This window comes from Mesocricetus auratus, unplaced genomic scaffold (assembly GCF_017639785.1).
Source record: "Mesocricetus auratus isolate SY011 unplaced genomic scaffold, BCM_Maur_2.0 Super-Scaffold_100013, whole genome shotgun sequence".
In the NCBI taxonomy this organism is placed as follows: Eukaryota; Metazoa; Chordata; class Mammalia; order Rodentia; family Cricetidae; genus Mesocricetus; species Mesocricetus auratus.
In genome coordinates, this window is record NW_024429196.1 from 36710434 (window position 1) to 36734727 (window position 24294).

Sequence of the window (24294 nt, forward strand, 5' to 3'; positions counted from 1 at the left end):
TCTGTAATCTATGTAATAACACAGGGCAGACCAAAAGAAAACACTCTACTATCTTGATATGTCATATAAAACTAAAAGAGTCCCATTACACTCAGATAGCCTCACTTAAATTAACTTTAAAAAATAATAAATAAATAATAATCTTCAAATAAACAGAAAATCTTTAGCTTGGCAATAATACAATAATGATAAAACATATTTACAAGTCTCTAGGGTTTCATTTATTATAATTATTCATTTTATTCATCTTCAAGTTCAAACTATTATCCTAGAAGTGGACTTTCAAATTTTCCCAAAAACCTTAGACATTGAATTTTTTTCTATTATAATAACGTAATCAGAAGTTCATTTGAAAGTATAAGTCAAATGGTAAACACAAATTTCAGAAGAGACGGGATTCATAAGTAAACCCGCTATTTTTAGTTAAAAGCTTATTTTTAAATGTGAAATTAGAATTTTGCTGTCTCATTGATAGTTATCTCACACAAAGGCATGTTTTCTCAAGGTATCATAATTAATATCTAAAGACAATGTGTCTTTTTAAATCAAATAAGGATGTCAGTGTGATTATGTGCCTATGAGTGCAGTGCTCATGGAGGCCATAAGAGGGCACTAGACCTCCTGGAGCTGTAGTTACAGGTGGTTTTGAGCTGTCATGTTGGTGCTGGAACTGAACCTCTGTCTTCCAGAAAGCAAAATGCGCCCTAAACTACTGGGCAGTCTCTCTAGCCCCCTGAAAATATTTCTTTCTTTGAGGACTGAACATCGGTCTTTTGCTACATTACCAACTACCTCTCTTCTACAGTTTCATTCAGAAGATGGTGTATAACAATCTTCACTTACCTGTCCTGTGTGTTCTGTTTCATCCTTGTTTATGAGATACATCAGAAAAAACCTACAGAGACAGAGAAACTGGTCAGAAATGGATTGATCAAAATACCAGCATAAACAGGAAAGATGCTTATATAGTATATCCTGCTTGCACTGGATTAAGGAAACAGAGAAAATACGACAAATTCAGTTTTTGAAAATTAATCACAATGTACCAGAAAGAAGTAAGCACATTCTCTGAGATGGCTTGTCTAATCTTATACACAATTTTATAACTGCGTTACTTTCTTATTTTTTAGGATTGGAGTCTCATTGTATGGCCCTGGCAAGCTCAGAACTTGCTACGCAGATAGAGCTCCATTCAACTCTGCCTCTCCAGTCGTGGGATTAAAGGCATGTACAACAATGCCTGGCCCTTGGAGGTATATTGTTTTTTGTCAGGTTAAAACTAATGCTGACAAATTTTAATTGAAGACTAGTGTCATAAATTCTATAGTTTTATCAGTTTAATTGAATATATTTGAATAAATACATATATATATATATATAGAGAGAGAGAGAGTTTAACCACTTGCCCCCAATAGTGTTACTTGATATATCTTGTACATCTGATATTAAAATTGGATCCCAAACTAAGAATTATATTTTGATAAACTGTAGTTTGAATTAGTCCCACAGAAAAGCTAGATTTTCATATTTCATGCATGTATATATACTTACATGCATATACATATGCATATATACACACACACACATACATATGACTGTGCAAAACAAAACAAAAAAGCAGGTATGATATGACTATCACAAACAACAAACACCAGTCTTTAACTGAACTTTTTAGTGCCCAGAAAGAACCTATAGGCTTTCAAAAGGGTGGGGATGAGAAAATAGGAATGTGGGAGGATCCACATGTCTTCCCCACATGTCTTTGTGCATAAAGGATGTTCCTGCTTGAAATAGGAACATGGCTGGGTCTCTCTGCTAAGCTCTATGCCACTTCACTCCCATTCTAGATCCCCCAATGTCATTCACATGAATATAGACAGCTTAAATATGTAAGTCAGCCCACTCCAAGAATGTTGGAGTCTGTAGGAATCTGACCATTTCCCACTTCTGGAGTTTACAAGGATTTGAGGGAATGGGCTCCTGGGGGAAGGGGAGACACTGTGAGCAGCACTCACAGGTAGTTGGCCAGGTTGTGCTCCTGTAGAGTATGTGTTTCAAAGCCATGTGGCACTGTGTCAAAGTAGTCATTGCCTATCCCACAGATGAAGCACTTGGTCTGGAAGACAAAGGGAGACAATAGAATGTCAGAGAAGGCACAGGGTAGCATAGAATGAAAAAAACACAGTCCACTGGAGTATGTAGCTGCTACCTCTAAATATGGCCAATCCCTCCTGGAGGAGTAAGAACTGCCTATACAATTCAGGAAGCTCAGGAAACCTACCAGGAACTTACTGGACATGGGAAACCTTGCCAGGTTCAGGAAACTGAGAGAGTTACAGGTTCAACAGGCCTTACTTTAGGTGAGCAGGAAGTGACTCTTGGGGAGCTATCTGTAAAGTGGGCTAGGAGCTCTAGGGATGCAGCTATCCTAAGGCATCATCCATTCTTGATGTGCCTTTCAGTGAAGTAACTAATGTAAGTCACCATGCTCTTGTGAGCAATCCCTCAACCATGCAGCTTAAAAAAAACCCTCATCGAATCTGCTGTAATATTCCTTACCCACAATCCTGTAAGCAACCACTCACCCATGCTACTGTAAACAATTCCAATGCATTCACTGGTCCACTAAGTTACACTTGGGTGGAATCGTTTCTTTAGTCTGATGTAGTGCCCTATCTGAGATAAACGGGCTTTGTTTACATCTCCCCAGGAAATGTTACACAGCACATGCTTAAAGGAATTTCAATATATGCCTCAGACTAAAAGGCCTATACCAGGAGCTAAAGTGAAGGAGTACCCCCCTTCAAGCCAGGATTTTAGAATTGCAGTGACTATGTACAACTTCAAGTGAATTTAGTGATCACTGAGGAACTAGGGCATCACCTACCACACTACACAACCAAAGTCACAAATGCCTTACCTCCATGTCTTCCTTGACTTGCTCCTGTTGGTCTCTGAGTTCTCCGAAAGCATCGATGATCAAACCTAGTGTTAAAAAGAGAAATTATGTGATCCCTATCAACTATGAACAATCATTCAACTCATAACTTCTTGGATATTCCTTCCCAGGAAAATGAGAAAACACAACCACATTAGAACATGGTAGAAATCTAAGGTCACATAGGCTACAAGAAATTTCACTAGGGAAGTGACACTCTGAGAGAAGAACACAGTGACTGGGCCTAATACTCAAAGGAAAAACATTTTAAAATGAAGTGACAGACTAGAAAAAAACAATATTTACTTGGCACATACACAACCTATATTAGTATTTGCAGAGTGAAAGGAGTAGCTGAGACTTAAGATACAGAAAAAATGACAAAAATAATCAAAGAAAACATTATTGTATGAATAGAAATATACATCAAGCTCATAATCCCCCATAATTTTACAAAATGTGAATGGATACTTTACAAGTGAAACTTGAATTTTTGCTTCCTTTCTGTTCAGTGACTTCCCAACTACTACTTCCAAATGTTTTGACTCTTCATTCTTAAAAAATGATTTATTTTATTATGTGTATGTCCTTGAGTGTGTATGTGTATATGTGTGTAGGGACCCACAGAGCCCAGAAGAGGGCGCTATAGTTACCAACAGTTGTGAGCAGCCCTACATGGCACTGAAAACTCAATTTCAATCTTCTGGAAGAGAAGCAAGTGCTCTTAACTTCAGATTCATCTCTTTGGCCCCAAATTCTCCTTCTTATAAAGTAATAATGTTGCCTTCTATAAAGACATTGCAGATGGAGTGTGAATCCTTTATACTTATCTGTGTATGTTACCAGTATCATGTCAGACCTGTGTAATATAAAGGATAATGTCACATTTACAGACATTAAATTTGAGCTGGATAAATGTGTTAACTAGGAAACAAAAAAACAAAAACAGGACTGACTTTCTGAGAGAAATAGTTCCTCTAGGCCTCTATAGAAAACATGTGATACTTCAGCAGCCGATGACTCAAGGTCAAGTTACCCAGGAGCCACAGCTGGGTATGGCTTACCTTGTATGATGGCCAAAAGGATGACAATCACGAAGAAGAAGAACGTGATGTCAAAGATGATGCGATAGATCTCATATTCATCTCCTGCTGGGTCTTCAATTTCATCACCAATGCCCCCTCCAGCACGGACGCCCACATACATGTGGAACATGTAACACTGCAAGACAGGAACAGGCACTTGGGATGGTCACCACCCTCCTTGGCATTCCACCGACATGAGGCTTTCTAGTGTCTGGTCCTCATTCTAAACGAGAAGGATCATTGTGCTTTGTGTTGCCTTCCTGTTTTAATCCTTCCCCTGTGGTGTGAATATGTAGCTCTTACACACCACTATCTCCTAATCAAACTCCACACTGTTCACGCGGCTTAAACCTTTTGTGTCACGTGGGAGAGACAGAGAATAGTTTCATTAGCACCCTGGCTATGAAGCACATGAAATGACACAGTATTACAATCACATTACAGGGCCTTGAGCTATATAAAATGGTATTAGGGTGCAGACATGGAAGGGGAAAGTAAAAGCCTAATTGTGGAGAGGGGATCTTAAAAATGGAGCTAGACTAGCTGGCTTCTCCTCTCACTTAGAATTCATGAATAGGATGCAGAGATAGAGATATTTTTTTATTTGAAGGATGGTGTGGGAAAGGGCAGCCAACACCTATTACAGCTGCTGAGGTAGAATGCACAGAAAAGAAGGTTTTGGGGGGAGTGTCTTTGGAGCAGGGCGTGGCCTCTGCACCACTGCCATTTGAGGATTTAGTAATCCCTCATGATGGGGCCATGCTGTGTATTTACTAACTACCTGCTAAAAGTTCCTTTCTCTACAGTAATAATAATAAAGAAAAATGGCTCTGGAGGACAAATGTCCCCAGGGAACAGAGTCAAGCCAGGTGGAGAGTCCCTGGATCATAGCATCTAGATTTTTAATTTAATTCTAGATAACTCATCTCCCCACCTCACCCCTGTACTCTGGGCCCTACTCATCTATAGCTTTTTATTTCAACATTCATACCCCTCCACCACTGTGTAAAGCCACCCCCAGGTCCAGGTTTTCGTTGAGCATCCTCTTTGCCAGGTGGTGTTCTTCCCCATCCTCATCCAAAGCACATACTTTGGGGACGTAAGTCTACAGGCATTCCAAAGTGAGACCTTCTTAGTCTTCTCTACATATGCTAACTTGTTCAACTCATGTGTCTCTAACCCATGTCGGTCTATTTAGTTACTTCCTATACAGGGAAGGGGGAAAGCCCGTCTACAGCTCCGCACTTGGTGCACATGCCCACTGTCCCCACAGGACCTTGTCAGGCTAATAATCAATCTTAACTGTCACACCCACACAGCTAATTTCTTGGCCAGACATACAACAAGCCAAAAACATAACAGCTGCTCTCAACCCCCACTACCATACAAAAACGTACCCGAACCCACCAGGACTATTCTGGAACCTAGAAAAGACTCTTTGTAACAGAGAAGCCAAGAGAATCCTCTACAGAGAGCTGATTTAAGGCTGTCATAGTCGGGCTGGTTTAGACCTATATACACACCTGATCCCCTCGAGGCTAGGGTGTCCAGATTATTGGTGCCATTTACTGTGTCTGTTTCTAAATGTAATACGTTGAATAAAACAAAACAAAAACCAACATCTCCCTTTGGGACACTACACTGATTCCTTAAAACTTGGTGGCTAAAATCATCCATAGTGCCTTTTTGAATGAAGGATAATTTATTTTCATTGTATACTCCTGTCTTCTGTTTAAATTCCTTATACCACACACATTGCTTATCTTTACCACGGAGAAGGTGAAGTCCCACGCTCTTCTCTGAATGTGAGTCTTCATATGTGAGCCTGAGGCCACAGGGAGTGGCAGTGATGAATGACCTCAGCTGTCTGGCCCTAGCTAATGAACTGACAGAATTGTCCTTGGGACTTCAGTGTGGCTTTCCTAGGCTTAGCCTTCTAGACAAGCTCATAATGGCCATGTTGGTGAGGTATGTGAACACCCACTGGTGTCTGGGACTCAGTAGTCAAATTATCATTCCTTTCCTGAAAACAAGAATCCCCTTTCTTCACCTTTGTTTCCCATAGATGAGCCTAGTTATAGCAGAAGTGGAAGAAACAGTTTGGGGGGCAGAAAACTACACTTCTTCTAGAGTCTAAAAAAAAAAAAGATAGGGAAGGAACAGGAGACAAAGGTAGCATTGGAGGGAGGAAGTTTGAGGATTCACAAAGGAAGTGTGGCAGAGGGAAAGGGTATGAGGGAAGCAGGAAGCAGGAGCCAGATATCCAGATGGAAAGGTCAGGTCAGATGTGTGAGAACAGTTAATTAGCATCTCCAGCAACTATCTGAGCAGCTAACTTTGCCAAGCTGCCTCTTATCCTTATTATCTGACAAAACTGGGGGCTGAGGTTCCTCTGGTCCTGCAGGCTTGCAGAACTTCCCTGGGGATGCCCATGCTACCAGGCACAAATGCCCTTCTGTGCCCCATCTCCTCAGCTACCATCACCATTTTGCCACGGGATGTAGACTATTATTTTCACTTTTCCTCCTACATTATTGAAGAAGCAGTTCAAATCCTATCAGGACAAGGCTGGTTTAATTAGATTTTAGAATAGAACACCATAACATGATCTGGGAAGAAAGAAAAGCACTGGGTAAGTCGTGGGACCTGAAAACTTTGGCTGCAGTGCCACCTGCTGGAAACGACAGCAGCCAAAGTTTGAAGTCCCTGGTGATGACAGCCTCTACGCATAGAGTAATTTAAGTCATTAAACATATTTTAATGGCAGCAAAAGACTCAGCTTTCTCTCTTTGAGAAAGGAGACACCTGAGACCCTCCCTCACAGAGCATCTTAGCTTTGCACAGCCAAAAACAAGATAAAGCCTCATACTGATGTGTAGAGACAAAAGCCTAAACCAGAGATAGCCACTGATGGTCTTGCTCATGACTCTCAAAGTCCCTGAATGTTCAGGCTCAAGTTAACCCAAGAACCCACCTCCTTATCCTAAGATGAGGCTGTGATGGTGAATCATGCTTGTCATCTTGATTGGATAAAGAAACACTTACGAGATTTTTAAGTGTCCACAAGGATATTTTCAGAGACAAGCGGGTCATCAGGGCTCTGATAGAAGCAATGGATGAATCCCTGGATGGATCTGACCATGATAGATGGAATTACTGGGATATGGTGGGAGTAACAGGCGGGATCTTGATGGAGGAAGTAGGTCTTCATGACAAGTCCTCCAGGCTATCTTGCCCTTCTGAACTCACTGTTCTCTGCTTCCTAGCCACCAAGATGCAAACTGATCTCCAGCATGCAATCATCACCACCACTGTCTAACATCTCTGAAACCATGAGCCATGATACACAATTCATGCCTTAAAGCTGTTCCCGAGCATCTTGGCAATGCCAAGGCAGAAATAAAATGGAGACAAATTTCTCTGTGCTGTGAATTCACATGCTATACTACTGAACAAGTCCAACCAGGAGAGGCTGTGGTGTTCCCAAGAAAAATGAAGGCAAACAATGGAAACATATATGGAGATTGAGTGAAAACTGGGTCATGCCAGGTACTGTGATTACACATTGAACAGAGTGACACAGGGCCTCATGATAAGAGCAAAACTAACTGATAACAAATAGACTTTAATATATATTTGATAACCCCTTTGAAGTTGTATAAATTCAAATTCCCAGTAAGAGGAATGTGCTAGCTTCCCCATCAATTCTTTGAGTGGAGTTATTGCAAACTTTAATATTTTTAATAATGAACTGTGGTCTTCTGCTATTCTGGCTTATATATCTTTCATTACAGTAACAGTTGGGTATTTTTTCACACTTATTAGTTGAATAAAATAATGATACTGTGCATTGTCTAGCTACATAATTGACCCTTTGTACATTGTCTTATTTCTTTTTTATTTATTTTTAAATTTAAATTTAAATTAGAAACAAGGTTGCTTCACAAATCAGTTCCAGGTCCCTCTCCGTTTCCCTCTCCTCCTCCCGTGCCATCCCCCAACCCACCCCAATATCCCCTCATTTCCCCAGGGAGGGTGAGGCCCTCCATGGGGGTGTCCATAGTCTGACATTTCATTAAGGGCAGGGTCTAGACCCTCCCCCAAGAGTTCAGGGTGAGAGTGCATCTCACATTGTTGGATGGAAGTCCAAAGTCCATTTGTATACCCAGGATAAATACTGATCTACTGCCCAAGGCTCAATAGATTACCTAGGCCTCCTCACTGACACCCACATCCAGGGGGTCTTGATCAGTCCCATGCTGGATTCCCAGGCATCAGGTTAAACCAGCCCAGTCTTAATCCCTTTGGTCATCAGTCCTCCCTCTCTGTTACTGGCTTTCTTGAGTTCAGCTCAGTGTTTAGCTGTGGGAGTCTGCCTCTTGTTCCATCAGCCACTGAATAAAGGTTCTGTTTCCCAGACTCTCTGGCCATGGGATTGTAGGCTGGCACTCCCCAGATCTACGTCTAAAATCCATATATGAGAGAGTACATGCCATGTTTGTCTTTTTGTGACTGGGTTACCTCACTCAGGATGATTTCTTCTAGTGCTATCCATTTGCCTGCAAATCTCAGGATTCCATTATTTTTTTTCATGCACTCCATTGTATAAATGTACCACATTTTCTCTATCCACTCTTTGGTTCAGGGGCTTCTAGGTTGCTTCCAAGTTCTGGCTATTACAAATAATGCTGCTAGGAACATAGTGGAACAGACACCCTTATTGTATGAATGGGCATCTTTTGGATATATGCCTAAGAGTGGAGTTGCTGGGTCTTGTGGTAGGTTTATTCCCATTTTTCTGAGGAATCTCCATACTGATTTCCAAAGTGGCTGAACAAGTTGGCACTCCACCAGCAATGGAGGAGTGTTCCCCTTTTACACCTTATTTCTTATAACATTATAAAATTACTTTTTATTTGTAAGTTGTGCATGGGGGATGCCATGGATGGGTGTGAAGGTCAGGAGACTGGGGGATTGAACTCAGATTGACTCTAGACTCGGAGGCAGGCACATTCCCCACTGAGCATCTTGCTGGCTGGGGCTTATGTCTTTTTAAGGGTGTAATAAGAACTGTGACAGTGAATAAAATTGCCTCCTCCTTATCATGTTGGATGCATGTTGGCCAATTTATCATTTCTCTGTAAGACTTGATTTATAGTTGTTAGTCACAAAAATAATTTTCTACTTTCACAAGTTTCTAGATTTTATATAAAGTTCTTTTCTCTCTTAAAATTTGTCATTATTTTAAAGACACAAATGTGTCTTGATTGTTAATGACTTGAATAGAAAGTTTGGTATTCATTTCTATCATTTTTCCTTCAAGGATTTGTACATGGTATCAAAACCATTTATCGAACTTTTTTTTGTTTTTTATGGTTGTAAAAAACAACTTTATCACAGTTTAATTTTTAAGAGAATTTATGTGTGCTGCAAGTTAGTCTATTCTATTCCAAAGGAGTGTAAAAAAGTACCTATCTTCCTGGAGATTCCCTTTTTGGGAGAAATTTCAGAATCATCCTATCATCCCCTTGACACTCACATACAAGCCAGAGAGTCAGGTATTCCAGTGAAGGGCTCACAGAAAGGCCTTGCTCTCCCCAGCCAACAATAGTTACTTTGTCTTAATTTCCTCCTCCCAAACCTAAGTGCTCCAGGATAGTAATTTTTGTAATTTACATGTGACATGCTCCCCATAGGCTCATTTGGTGACACTGTTCAAGGAGGGTTACAGAACCTTCAGAAGGCAGAGCCTTGCTGGAGGAAATATGTCACTGGAGGAGGGGCTGTGAAGTCACATTGCCTAGTGCTACTTGCTCTTCTCTGTTTCTTGAGTGTGGATGAAATGTGGCCAGTAGGCCTCCTGCTCCTGCCTTCATGACTTCTAAACCTGCTGCATGTCTTCCCTGTCATGATGGGCTCTATCCTTCCAGAACTGCAAGCCAGAATAAACTCTTTCTACCCTAAGTAGCTTTGGGCCAGGATATTTTATCCCAGAAACACAACCATCATCAGAGAAGCAAGTTGTACAGCAGCTACAAACAACGTGGAAGCTGAAACACCTTTAAGACAAGAAGTTCAGTATAAAAGCAAAAGTATCAGTTCTGTTAAGATACATTGTTTGGATTTTACTAATGTCAGGTAAAGTCAGTAAGGCAAGCCAAAAGCAAAGCTTCAGAGCACATTCCAGGAGAGCATTCTATCTGCTATCCTGGGATGGATGAGTAACAAGCTTACAAGATTGCATGCCTCCCAATCCTAACTACATCTCAGCAAGTCTACTAATTACTAAACTGAACAAATATAAGTGGGAAATCTATGTTTGTTCAGCTTAGGACAGAAATGGTCCCTTGTGCTCTGTTGAAATGAAAGTGGCTGTAGTTTGAGTAGTCACTCTACCTTTCATTGCACCTGGTACGTCCGCTCCTGTTCTGAGGATGAGGGAACAAATGCACAGTTACTTAGATAGAAGGAGTGGGGTAGTTTTTACTACAAGTTCAGGAGCTTACCGTCAGCATGTCATCACATTTCATGTCTGGCGTATCACCATCTTCACTTTTATTATAGAATTTCCGGAAGAAATTGAATGCCACGACAGTGTACAGGTACACAACAACAGCTAATAAGCCAACAGTTAACACGAGCTGAAAGCAAGGTGATATTTATCAGGAATACAGGATGTATGACCAGTGTAATTGACAGTTGTGTGGGAGGAAAACTCTCTCCAACACACCTGGATTTAAATGCTGAAAGCAAATGTGATTCATGCCCTCATTATTTCCTCCTTATTAGTTCACAAGTAGATCTCATTTGCACATTTTCTCTATCAGTCTGTTAAGGTATTTTATACTAAGCTTGATACATATTAGAAAGCAGCTCTATTTCTCACCTTGCTACCATCATCTAACTACTTGGTAGAATATACTGCATAACATACTCTTCCGCATTATAAGTCAAGTCTTCATGTATGTGCATGTGTGTGTGCCTGTGTGCATGAATGTGCACCATTGTGTATAGTGCCTGAAGTATCCAGAAAACAATGTAGAATTCCATGGGACTGGAGTTCCAGGAAGTTGTGAGCCACCCAACATGGGTGCTGGGAACTGAACCAGGATCCTCTGCAAGAGCAATTAAGTGCTCCCACCTGGTGTGCCACCGCTCCAGTTGTTAAATGTGCTGAAAGCTCTGTCACAATCACCAACTAGCAAGTGAGCAGAGTGCACCGAGATTCTACCATGGTGCCTTTGAGTTTCCATAAGTATCACAGCTTTATTCATAACCTTAGGTGACATGTGTAGGAGCTACTTGCTGGACTTTAGAAAACAAGGGATTATGGTAATGGCAGTCAAGGTGGATGTAGTTCCAGTGGTTGGAGGGACACTGATTATAAAATGTCCTGGGCTAGAAGGGCTGTTAATCCAGAGAATTAGCACCGAATTTTTACCGTCAATTGGTAACATGAAGTGATAGATTAATAAATAAATCTATACGTTTGTACCAAGTCACAGTCATGGAGAGACCCAGCATAGACAGCTGAGTTCTATCAGAATATCAGTGGGTTTTCTGAACCTAGACCAGCTGTCCCCTAAGTCAGTATGTCAAGTATATAAAATATCATTAAGATTTTATTCAATTTAAAAAAAATAGAGAATACCTCTTATTAAATTTAACTGCAACACCTCTTGTTATCAATGCAACTAATGCATCTGGACTCTGCAACAGTTTTTGACATAGCATAGTGTCCTATGGAGCAAACATTGTCTCATAAGCAAAACAGGAACTAGTTTCCTCAGTGCTCAATGCAGACAGTTCCAAGTCTGCGGGATTTGCTCTCAGTCTTCACAGAATCTGACAAGGTATTCTTATTAGTTGTTCTTTACCAAATAGGATTTGACATTGACAAATACTAATTCACTTATCCAGGATTATGCAGAGAATCCATCAAGCCAATCCTTAAATTCAGGCTTTGGGGTTTTGGAATTACTAATCCTAATTCAGAAAGGAAAAGACACAAACTATCCAGCCATGAGAAGTCTTTAAAGCCCTATATTATCACTTAAGGGCTGGATTTATTTTTGCAGGCTCTTTTCTTGCTGTTTTCAGTTTCTCTAATGGAAAATGGTCTTTTACCTGTTTGCCATTGTGAGTAACTGAGGATAGTATGGTTCTCAAGGTCTTGAATCCCATTGCGATGTCAAGGAGGTGAGCAGCAAAAAAAAAGTTGTTATAGTGTCCAAGAACGGACATGGTCATATACCAGGCTAGGTACAGGAAGGACTGTTAGGAGGAAACAGGGATAAGATGTATCAGACACCAAAGTACACACAAACTGGTAAGAGTCACTGTCATGCCACTGCATGCTAACCACTGTGCTAAGAACCACTGCCATCTCACTCCCAACTGCACTCACCTTTTTCTTTCTAGACTATAATTCCTCAAATCTATTAACTGGATTAGATCTTTGCACATTTTACCTTTATTCAGTTTGTCGTGAAAGGCTTAGTGTAATTTTTTTTCCTTCTTCTTCATCCTCTTACAAATAGAAATAATCATCCTACATCCTTAAGGGCAGAGTCTTTCTGCCTCAGCATGGTACTGTTTTAAACCAATAATTCCTTGCCATTGGGGCTGCCCTGTGACTTCAGGATCTGATAGACTTCAAAGACCATCCAGTCATGATCTAAAATGCCAATGAATGTCACTGAGGGACAAGACTGTCTGGAAACCCTTGTCTTCTCTAGAATCCTCCAATTTTGACTCCTTTTCTCCTCTACTCTCCATTTATCTACACACTAAGCTTGTTAAATCTATTGTTCCTGAGAAGTTTTACTAAGGAAGCACTGTGTTTTTCATGAACTAAAGTAAGCCCAACAGCAAAGCACTCCTTGATGACACTGACACCTTTAGTGACCTGAACCACAAGCTGGTACTGCTTGGAGAAGTCTCCTGAAGCAAAACTAAAGAGTTACTTTTTAATTTTCTGTCTCTGTCTCTCTGTCTCTCTGTCTGTCTGTCTGTCTGTCTGTCTCTCTCTCCCTCTCTCTCTCTCTCTCTCTCTCTCTCTCTCTCTCTCTCTCTCTCTGTATGTGTGTGTGTGTGTGTGTATGTGTAGGTATGAGCACACAATGCAGTGCCCTTAGAAGCCAGAAGAGGGAACCAGCTTCCCAGGAACCAGAGTTATAGAAAGTTACCAACTGCTTTTTGTCAGAGCTGCGAACCAAACCCAGGTCTTTTGTAGGAGAGCAGGTGCTCTGGACTGCTGCTGAGTCATCTCTCCAGCTTCCTGAATTATAATGAATGTAAATGATTCACTTCTATTAGGGTGAAAATGTCCATGTTTGGGAGGGTTAGTGAAGATACAGGATAGACACCTAATGATGGCCTTAGCTCCTTAGAGTAGAGTTTTTCTAAGGATACTGTGTCTGGATGACATCACTCACAGGAGAGGAGCAGGACTATGGCTCTGATTCTAATCTTAGGTTTTAACAAGAAGAAAAAAAAGGGGCAATGTCAGGGGTTGCAGGATTTCATGAAAAACAAAGGACTGAAGCTAGGGAAAGAAAAGTAGCATTTGAAAAAGACACTGAGGATTTGCCAGGAGGCTTTAGAAGTGATACACTTGCCATAGGACACTAAGGAGGAGTAATATCACAAGTTAGCAAGAGATGAAAAGCATGAGGACCGGAACGCAAGAGGGAGGAGATGAATGCAACTGACAAACTAGTAATAGGTGTAGTGTTGGTTGACATGGAGGCACCTTGTTAAGTCTCAATGACAGATGCAGAATGGGAAGTTCCTAGCATTGGCACTTAGCTCATAAACATACTAAAAGTTACTCCTTTTAGATGTCAAGCAATGCCACTGGCAAACCCACATTTCATCTGGTTACCTTTATTGCTTTTCAGAGACCAACTAAACTATTGAAGACCTGAGAACATGTGAGAAGTGACTGGCCAAACATAAGTTAAAGTGTCTGACAGCCTAAGGGATCTCAGAAAGGTGTTTGAAGGGACTTTTCCAAGCTACTTTCAGAATTAACCCACATCCAAGTTCTCTGGATGACAAGAAACTCCACAGAAATGAAAATATTAAGGTCAGACTCACTTGGGCAAAACAGGATTATGCAAGGACTGTAGCATGGAGAATGCCTCCAGTGTGCCCAAGCCAGACTCTACATACTACCTGAGTGGAAGATACCTACTGAAGCAGGAGCTGAGCAGCTTCTGCTCACTGAGAAGTTTTCTACCATTAGACGAGAAAGTACTTGCAACATGGTATGCTAACAGTCTGTGGCTCTGAAAGGTACTTACAAGGTGAATTTTGAAGTGGTCAGAAGTACCTATAATGGCTGAGTGGAAGGGTGGGAATGGAGCGGAGAGAATTTGCTTGTTGTCACTGACTTTAGAGACTAGGAAAATGGAACATTCACTATAAAAGTCAGTGTTAAAATTAAATAGTGAGATATAGAGACAGCTTTTGCTAATGTTTAAGTATATACCTGGCACATATGTTTAGTGTCTAAAGTTTTTCTGATAAGGATAGATCAAGAATAAGAACACAATGATTTAGTGTAGTTAATTTTAGAGAAAAAGTAAGCACATTTTTAAATGTATTAGCTTTAAAAACATATATGCAGCAATATATTTCATCATGGCATTTTCATAAATACTTTGTTTCTGTTGTTTCTTCATCTGCCACCCCATCGCTTCGCTACCAATATTCCTCTTCCTCCCACTTATCTCCTCTGTAGTACCAATATTTTTTAAATTTTTATTTAGGTGTGTTTTGAACACTGACAAACCTTTGCAGTCTACCATGGTCCCTCTGAAACATAAATGGAAATCCACATACATTTTCAAGTTTTTCTTATATCAATATACAAGATAGGCTGGTTTAAGTGTCTATGCTAAAGTCTCTCTCAGACACACGTTTATTAACTGCACTGGTATCTAAGTCACTTCCTCAAATAACCCTCCTTCTATTTGCAAGAGCACCAGAGAGGCATCCAATGAGAATGAAGGAGGCTTACATTGTCTGTGAACACGACTCCCAGTTTCCACATCTGGTACTTCACATCAATAGAGTTCAGTCTGGAATGATAGAAGACAGTGTGGGTATTCACATTAATAGAGACATAGGCCTGTGAGAACTTTGCACTTGTCATGGGCAAAGCTGGACACCTGCTCAGGAGGACAGTGCTCAGGAGATCAATACTCTGGAGACCACTTGTCCCAAGGTAAATGTCAAGAACTAAGACCTGCTCTGCAGACATACCCCAGTGCTCTGTGATGATGAGAAAGAAAACAAAATGGTATCACCACATAATGGTATGGGGTGTGTGTGTGTGTGTGTGTGTGTGTGTGTGTGTGTGTAGGGTGTGTGTGTGTATGTGTGTGAAGGGTGTGTGTGTGTGTGTGTGTGTGTGTGTGTGTTTGGGCACACACAGGTGATAGTGCATGTATGGAAGTCAGAGGACAGCCTGCATATGTTAGTTCTCAGGTTGTCAGACTTGTCTGTCCTTATCCCCTGAGCAAAGTCAACATCCCATCTTGTTATTTAAAATCAGTCTTTTCTTTTTTTTAACTGCATTATAACTTAATTTACATTACATATGTCTCTTATTCCTGGAAACTATACAAAACCAAGTAACACGCATGCTTCCAAAGTTGACTCAGTAAATTTTGCTGTGGATTTACAACACCTTTTAAAAGTACTTGCTCTTAGCCGGGCTTTGGTGGCGCATGCCTTTAATCCCAGCACTCAGGAGGTAGAGGCAGGCAGATCTCTGTGAGTTCGAGGCCAGCCTGGTCTACAGAGTGAGTTCCAGGACAGCCTCCAAAACAATACAGAGAAACCAAAAAAAAAAAAAAGTAGTTGCTCTTATGTATGTCTATAGGTATTTTGTCTGTATGTATGTCTGTGTACCACATGTGTGCAGGGCTCCAGAGGAGGGTGTCATATCCTCTGGAACTGAAGTTCTAGGCTGTTGTCAATCACCATGTGAGTGCTGGGAACGGATCCCTGTCCTCTATAAGAACCACAAATTCTCTTAACCATTGAGCTGCCTGCTAGCCCCTTGAAAACAGATTTCTGCTGTGTTTGTGGGGGTGGGATAAGAGAGGGAGATGGATATAGAGAAAGAAATGGAGAAAGAGATGTAGAGAAATAGGAGTTAGAGAATGACAATATTTCATCATATGTGCAGATAATTAATGTAAAAACCAAAACAAGAATAACCTCACAGGCTGATGGAAGAACACAACTTAAAATATATCTTGCAGGTTAAGAGTTCTGTATATAGCTAAAACAGTTAAAATGAAGTTCCTGTTTGTTTGCTTGTTGCTAAATCCTAGATAAGAGAGGTCTATTTGTCCTGTAGTAAGCCCCTGATAATTAAGGATTTTATTTCTAATTAACAGAAATCCCTGGTCTGATGTAAACTGCTTATAATGCTCATTCACTTGATTATACTCTTGCTTTGTTCCTCCCCTTTTCACTGCATCCTTTTAACAAGAAATAATCACCAACCCTCTCAGCTCTGTGAACACCTTACCTCTCCTATAAGAGGGACTTCAAGAGACCAGTGAGGGTTACTCTCTAAAACCCAACTTAGGGAGAGACAGCTGGCTGGCCAGTCTTGGGTACACCCAAATACAGCTAGCTTTAATTTGGACAATAGAGGACTTGGTCCTTCCTTTCTCTCAAATCTCAGGATCCTCTGTGTGTGTGTGTGTGTGTGTGTGTGTATGTGTGTGTGTTATACTTTTGTATGTGTACAGTGTATGTGAGTATTTACATGTGTATAGGGTGTACTTTGTGCATGTTGGTGTGAAGGCCGAGATTGACTGGCTGTCTTTTTCTATTAACTACCTATCTTAACTTCTAGACAGGGTATTTCAGTGAAACTCACCATTTTGGCTAGACACAGGCCAACAAGCTCCCAGAATCCACACGTGTCTACCTCCCAACACTAGGATTACAACATGCTCACCCACGCCTGGCTCTGTATGGCTGCTGGAGATCTGATATCTTGTCCTCAGACTTGCTCAGCAAGTGCTTTACCATGGAACTGGCTCCCCATTCCTATTGACCATTTTGTACTGCATTTCAGTAGAAAGGTTTCTGATTTAAATAACAAAACTTGCATTGACACATACATTCATCTTACAACTGAATTTTATAAAGGAGACCACTGTTTGTCTCCTTTTCATGTTTTCTCTTTGTAGTGCTAGGGCATGTACCCAGGACTTGAACTTGTTGAGTGAATGCTCTCCCTCTGAGCTGCAGCCCTGTTTCCTTCTGTTTACAGTCACCTCAGCAGCTCACTCTCCATTTCCCTTCAGGTAGGCTTTAGCTTTTCCCTCAGGACTAGACCCTCCTCCTATTATGGCTCCCAGCATGCATCTTAGCTGCTACTAATGCTGGGAGCCTTTCTCTTTTACTTGTCTGTGACCTCCTGGGCACAAAGTAGTATCAAACAAATTAAATGTCCCTCCATCAATGTATGTTGAGTGAATAAATCTGAGCACAAAAACTCATGAGCTTTGAAAATTAAAAAAATCATGTACTATAAAACACTTGCTTTTTTATTTTCAGAACTTGGCACTGATTTGGGGGTTAGATATAACTTGGTTCGCCTTTTTACACCCCAGTTGTAGGCCAATTGGCAGATGACATGAACTGACACAATATAGTGTTAGCAGCAACAGATCTCAAAGAGGCCTCTCCAGACACAAGAGTTCCATCTTTAAGTACTTTGTAAAAATTATTGACTTTAATAGGCCATTCTGAAATATGAGAGTGAGCAGTTTGCTAAGTAAGGCTGATAAGACAGGTATTTGTTGTTGCTATTGGTGTTTTCTGCCTTTGTTTGGTCTGTCTTCAAAGGATGAAGGTTCCCTTCTTTAGCTCAGGATTTCTTTGTCTGTTGTCTTTTTCTGAGGCAGGGTGTTGCTTTTCTGCCAACACTCCTTATGAACACTTGGGCTCAGCTAACCCTCTTGCTTAAAATTCCCAAGGGCTAAGGCTGTGCACAAACAGGCCCTGCTATATTTTTCCTTTTCTCAAGGCAAAAGAATGTCTTTGAGTCATAATTGTTTTTATTAGCACAGGACCCTTCCATAAGCAGCCCATCGATATTTGCAACAGGTTTCAGCATTAATTTTGTTTCTAAGCATGAAAGGAATTGAAAAAAGGTGACTTGATGATCTCTATGAGAGCAGCATTATTTTCCACAGAAGTGATTTAAAGCAAAACAAAGGTTTTGAAATTCAGGATGTCTGAATTTTTCAGTGTTGTTTCTTACCTGAAATTTTTATTTTATGGTTATTTTCCACCAATCACATACTTGAGTGATAGCCCCACTGCCACTGTCATTAAGCAGTGTTCTCTGTTAAAGCACCCAATACTGTGTGGCATTCTTGCTGGGTGGGGCTTACCCCACCTCCAGGGAGTGGCCCTTGGCTAACTGAGGTGGCTAGCCAAGGCTCAGGCTCCCCTAGAAACAGGCCTTGATTCATGAAAATCCTATGTATTTGAGAGGTCAGTGGGCAGTAGGTGGTGAGAGGTTGCTTGAGGATTTTGAGATATAAGCTTGTGTGCCCCACCCCCTAAGACCCCACAACTGTAGGCTAAGTTTTTCTTACCCACAGGGAGGAAGTGAACCACTTATTTAAATGTGACTTACCAAGTTGCATGTGTGGATAAATGAGGGAAATATTGACGATGTATTTATAAATGGATCTTGTGACGACAAAGTTTATTGGTGACTAAATAACTACTATGTGGATTCTTTTGAATCTGGGTGAACACATCAAGGTGGCAGGCACAGAGCCTGCTAAGCTTTTAAGTCTTGACCTTCTAAATGTTGCAGTAAACACACAGAACGGGGAAAACTTTTTTCCTCAGTCTTGCATATTCCTTATTGGATCTTTGTTCAGATTTTATTATCCATATTTAAAGATGATAAGAACATAGATTTTCTGACCCTTATTTATTATATAAAACAGTGAAAGGTTTTGCTGATTAAAAAACCATGATACTTAGGTGTGTACATGTGCTTGTTGTGTATATGTGTATATGTCTCAGAGCGTGTGTGGAGGTCAGAGGACAACTCGTAGAGTAAATTCTCTCCTACCATTGTGGAGTCTGGGGATGGGGCTTAGGTCATCAGGCTTGGCAGCAAATATGTTTACTGCTGAGCTACCTCACTAGTCTATCATCAGATTTAAAACTGTCCAGTATCACTAGTCTGTCACCAGACTTAAAACTGTCTGATGAAGAAACAGTCTAAACTTTTCTCCTATTTTTAAATGTTTTTGATGTTATTGTTACAAATATTACTAAGAAAAATATGTAACTCAGCAAAACTATATAATTCTGTCAGTAACCAGTGACCTGCAAATGCTCACGAGGGGTTCAGAATCCCTCACACCCTACTTCTTGTCTCAAATGACAAACTTGAAGGCCTTGGCTCCTGAGACTCTCAATGTCCTTCTTCATGTGTGTGACATATCCTGAATACCACAGGGTCTCATATAACTCAGGCTGGCCTGGGACTTGTGTAGCTCAGACTAGCCTTGAACTTCTGATCCTCCTGACCCCATATTCTAAATTTAGGTAGTAAGACATGCACTACAATGCCCCCCTATGCCTATACAAACAGACACACACATACCCCCCAAACTTTCACAAACATGCACATACCACACACAGACACACACACACACACACCCCACACTCACACACACAGACATACACCACTCACACACAGACCCACACATAGCCCCCACACTCACAAAAACACACACACATATCCCTCACACTTGCACATATACATATCACACAGAGACATATACCACACATACACACACACACACACACACACCACACACACACACATACACACACACACACTCACTCACTACAAAGTATGTATGTGATTAAGAGGACAACTGGCAGGAATCAGTTCTCTCCTTCTACTGTGTAAGTGGGAGAGATCTAAATTGGGTTGTTAGGATGGATGCCAAGCGCCTTTGCCCACTGAGCCATATCACATGCTCCAAATTCACATTATTTTTAAAGACATAGAAAATATATGATGAATGAGATACTTAACCAGAGCATTTTCCTAATTCCGGGTGCAATACTTTTTTAAGACAAAGTACTTCCTACAGATACACACACGAGTTTTCAAAGCAATTATCTCATCAATTACAGATTGAGACCACAAATACACAGATAAGGCACGCTGTGCTGGGGATACAGGTCAGTGAGGAAGCACTTGCCTCACATGCTTAAACACGAGGCTGGGTTTGAAACCTGTTGCTGCAAAGCAGACAAACCAAAACCAAAACCAAGTAAAGCTGATTTCTCAAGGGAAATTGTCTCATTGATTACAGATTGAGACCACAAATACATACATGGATAAGGCATGCTGAGCTAGGGATACAGGTCAGTGGGGCACTTGCCCCATTTGCTTTAACATGAGGCTGGGTTTGAAACTTGTTGCTGAAAAGCAAACAAACAAAAATCAAAACAAAGCAAGGCTGATGTCTCAAGTGAAGTGACCACATGCTTCTTCTAAAATAATGAAGTGCCTGGGTAGTAAAGTGGAATCCAGGACAAGTGAGTGAGCTTCCTCGATTGCAGAATCCAGCTGGTCACATCTGCTAAGTAGAGAGAGGAATACACACGTACTGACCCTTCGTGTCATGAGGCACATGTGCCTGGGAGAGAGCTGGAAGGAAACTGTGTCAGTCTCAAGGGAACGCAATCCAACTCATCTATATCTTTTCTAGGTAGCAGTGATTTCACAAGAGTGCCATTTAAACACTACTTCTGCTTCCAAAGCATGCAATTTAACTTCCCTTCAAAAAAGACTCCTCCAAAAATGTAGTTCTGTGTTGCATTTTATGTGAGTTTGACTTTAAAGAGGAGATTAGGAAGGGTGACTTAAATCAAGAATGGTGGATTTTCTTGTTGCTCTTCTCTCACTGTATGTACACAACAAGGAGCCTTATCTGGTACCTCATACCTGAAATCACAACACTCCAGAAGCAAGAGCAGGAAGATGGTGAGATGGAGGCCTAGGGAGCTATCAGTCAGCTCCAGGCCTTCCTGGGATATTATATAATGAGTTTTAGGTCAGCCTGGGCTATATGACAAGACCCTGTCTCAGTAATAACAATAACAACAACAAGAAGAAGTTAATAGGAAAATATCCCTTCATTCTAAAACCTCAAACACTCATGTCCTAGCTAGTTTTCTGTCAACTTGACACAAAATAGAGTTATCTGAAAGGAGGAAACTTCAGTTGAGGAAATGTCTTCATTAAGATCTGGCTGTAGAGCATTTTCTTAATTAACGATTGATGGGGAATCTCCAGCCCATTGTGGGTGGTATCATCTCTGGGATGGTAGTCCTAGGTTCTATAAGAAAGTTGGGTAGTGGTGGCACATAGTTTTAGTGGAAGCAGAAGCAGGAGGATTTCTGAGTTTGCCTGGTCTACAGAGTTAATTCCAGGACAGCCAAAGATACACAGAGAAACCCTGTCTCCATAAACCACACACACACACACACACACACACACACACACACACACACACACACACACACACAAGAAAAATGAAAAATAAAGGAAGGAAGGATGATGGAAGAAAGGATGAAAAGAAATAAAGAAAGAATAGAAGGAAGGAAGGAAGGAAGGAAGGAAGGAAGGAAGGAAAGAAGGAAGGTGAGCAAGCCAGTAAGAAGCAACCCTTCATGGTCTCTGCATCAGTTCCAGCCTCCAGGTTCCTGTCCTGTCTGGGCTGCTGTCCTGACTTCCTTCAATGATGAACAGTGTTGTGGAAGTATAAACCAAATAAACCCTTTCCTCCCCAACTTGAATTTTGGTCATGGTGTTTCATCACTGCAATAGAAAGCCTAAGAAAACCCAGAACTGTGAAAGTCCACTTGATTTGCACTAGCAGCTTGCTTTCCTAAGTGAGGAAAGGGATATCTGAGCTATCTGGGTCAGAAATGCATCCCGGTCCCCACCACTTTTGTAGGGCAGAAGGTCACTCACACAGCAGACAAGGAGCTGTCCTTCTTGGGCTTCTTCTTCTCTCTTGCATCGCTGAAATCCAGTGCAGCCTTATCCATGCCCAGTAACTCACTGATTCTGTCTCGCCCATAAAACTCTCCATATTTATCCATTACCTGTGGTCAAGGGAGAAGAACATTATTGGCCTTAAGTATTAAGTGCTACTTATACATCTATACAAGTGTGTCATTTTTTCCATTACCATACATTTGCTAGATTTTAAAGAAAAATTTACCATCTAGTTTACAATTCATCTTCTGCTGTTGAAGTTCTAAATAAATCTATAGAATCTACAGAACCTTGAATAACTCATGTCTAAGGAATGAGATTTCCTCTTCCAGTAAGGGAGGCATGGTAATGACTGCTCTGCAGTTAGTGACATAGTGGGGGAAGCAGGAGAAAAGTGACCTTCAGTCTTTATCCAGAATTTTGTCAGATTACTTGTGATTGTCACGATATGTAAGCTTGTCCTCTATCTCATGTGATTATCATGATGCACCAGCTATGAATTAATGGTAGCATCCCATTATACAGACTACAAAAGTAGAGAGATGGACATCAGTGAAGTGTCAAGTGTGGTAACATGTGCACTGGAAATGCAGAGATAGGTGGGATCATGAGGCTCTCGGGCCAGCCAGCCTAGCCTAACTGGTGAGTCTCAGGACCCAAGGAAAGACATTGTATCAAAATGATGGACAGTACCTGAGGAGCAATAGCCAAGGCTGACCTAAGTTCCTACACCCATCCACACACCTACACACATATTCTCCTCCACATACCTGTGTACCCAAACACACAAAAGCATGCATACACACACATACATATGCACACACACACACACAGACATAAAGGACAGACATGGCTTCCAGCTCAGTATAAATCCCAGCAGGCCCAACTCTCTGATGTGCTGTTCCTTCCAGTAAGCTGAAGTATCCATGTATAATGATTTACAGAATAGCCAAAATGGAAGCAATAGGGAAATCAAGGAAAGAAAAGCAGAATAGATCATTAATAGCAGGAAGATGACCATCTTGAGTGAGGTAACCCAGTCACAAAAAGACAAACATGGTATGTACTCACTCATATATGGATTTTTAGACATGGATCAGGATAGTTCCAGTCTGCACTTCCACTGACAGAGAGTCTGGGAAACAGGAAAGAACCTAAGAGAGATATGCATGGTACCCCAGAGAAAAAGAATGAGGCAAGATATTCTGAACAGATGGGGAACACGGCGAGGGGTGGAGGGGAGTGGGAGCTGGAAAGAAGAAGGGGGAAAAGAGGAAGAGAGAGTAGGTCATGGGGGAACAGGAAGGTTGAGTGGGTGCTAAAATAGGGGGAAGAGGGAATCATAGGTTAGAAGACAGATCAGGCACCAGTGTGACCTCTAGTGATCTAAAGGGATGACACCAACTGGCAAGCTAAGCAATAGTGGAATGCCCATTCCTGATAATGAGCTTGATGTCCATAACCATCCTGGAGCCTTCATCCAGTGATTGATGGAAGCAGAGGCAAACACCCACAGCTAAACACTGAACTGAACCCATGGAACCCAGTGACAGAGAGAGAGGAGCGATGAGCAAATTGGCAAAGAATGGGCTGGCAAAACCAGCAGAGACAGCTGATCTGAACAGGGGAGAGCTCTTGGACCCCAGACCGATAGCTGGGAGGCCAGCATGGGACTGATCTGGACCCCTGAATGTGAGTGTCAGTGAGAAGGCCTTGGCAACCTATGGGCAGTGGATCAGTGTTTATCCCTGTAATACAAACAGACATCGTGTGTCCATAACACAAAGAGGGATGCTCTCTCAGCCTGGACTCTTAGGGGAGTGCCTGGACCCTGCCCTGAGTGAAATGACAGACTCTAGATATCCCCTATGTGGAAGGAAATGGCGATAGGGTGGGAGGCTGGGGGGAGATGGCGGGGGGGGGGTGCTGGAGGAGGGGAGGGAGAGGGAACTGGGATTGACATGTAAAACAAAAAGAGAAAAAGAATAGATTTGATTAAGACAAAAAATAGCAGGAAGATGGGAAGGAGGAAGCAAGCAAGGGATGGGGCACCCAGGAGACCAAGTGGGACAACAAACAAGAGAGAAGACATGGGGAGAGGGGAAAAAGAAAGCAGACAGAGGGAACCTGGACAGATGGTTTTAAAGAAATAAAACAGGGCTTTCTAAATGCACAAAACA

General features: G+C 41.4%; 1 protein-coding gene across 11 annotated transcripts in view; it reads right to left on the reverse strand.

The window, feature by feature from the left end:
- Positions 1-24294, reverse strand: part of Ryr2 (ryanodine receptor 2) — a 575348-nt gene that overhangs the window by 1435 nt on the left and 549619 nt on the right. For all 11 annotated transcript variants that reach the window (XM_040755590.1, XM_040755588.1, XM_040755595.1 and 8 more), the window contains 8 exons: positions 22088-22221; positions 15050-15110; positions 12151-12297; positions 10530-10664; positions 4003-4159; positions 2921-2985; positions 2016-2116; positions 844-895 (listed from right to left, as the gene is read on the reverse strand). In XM_040755590.1, coding sequence (XP_040611524.1) covers positions 844-895; positions 2016-2116; positions 2921-2985; positions 4003-4159; positions 10530-10664; positions 12151-12297; positions 15050-15110; positions 22088-22221 — 852 coding nt within the window. The remainder of the gene's footprint in view (positions 1-843; positions 896-2015; positions 2117-2920; positions 2986-4002; positions 4160-10529; positions 10665-12150; positions 12298-15049; positions 15111-22087; positions 22222-24294) is intronic.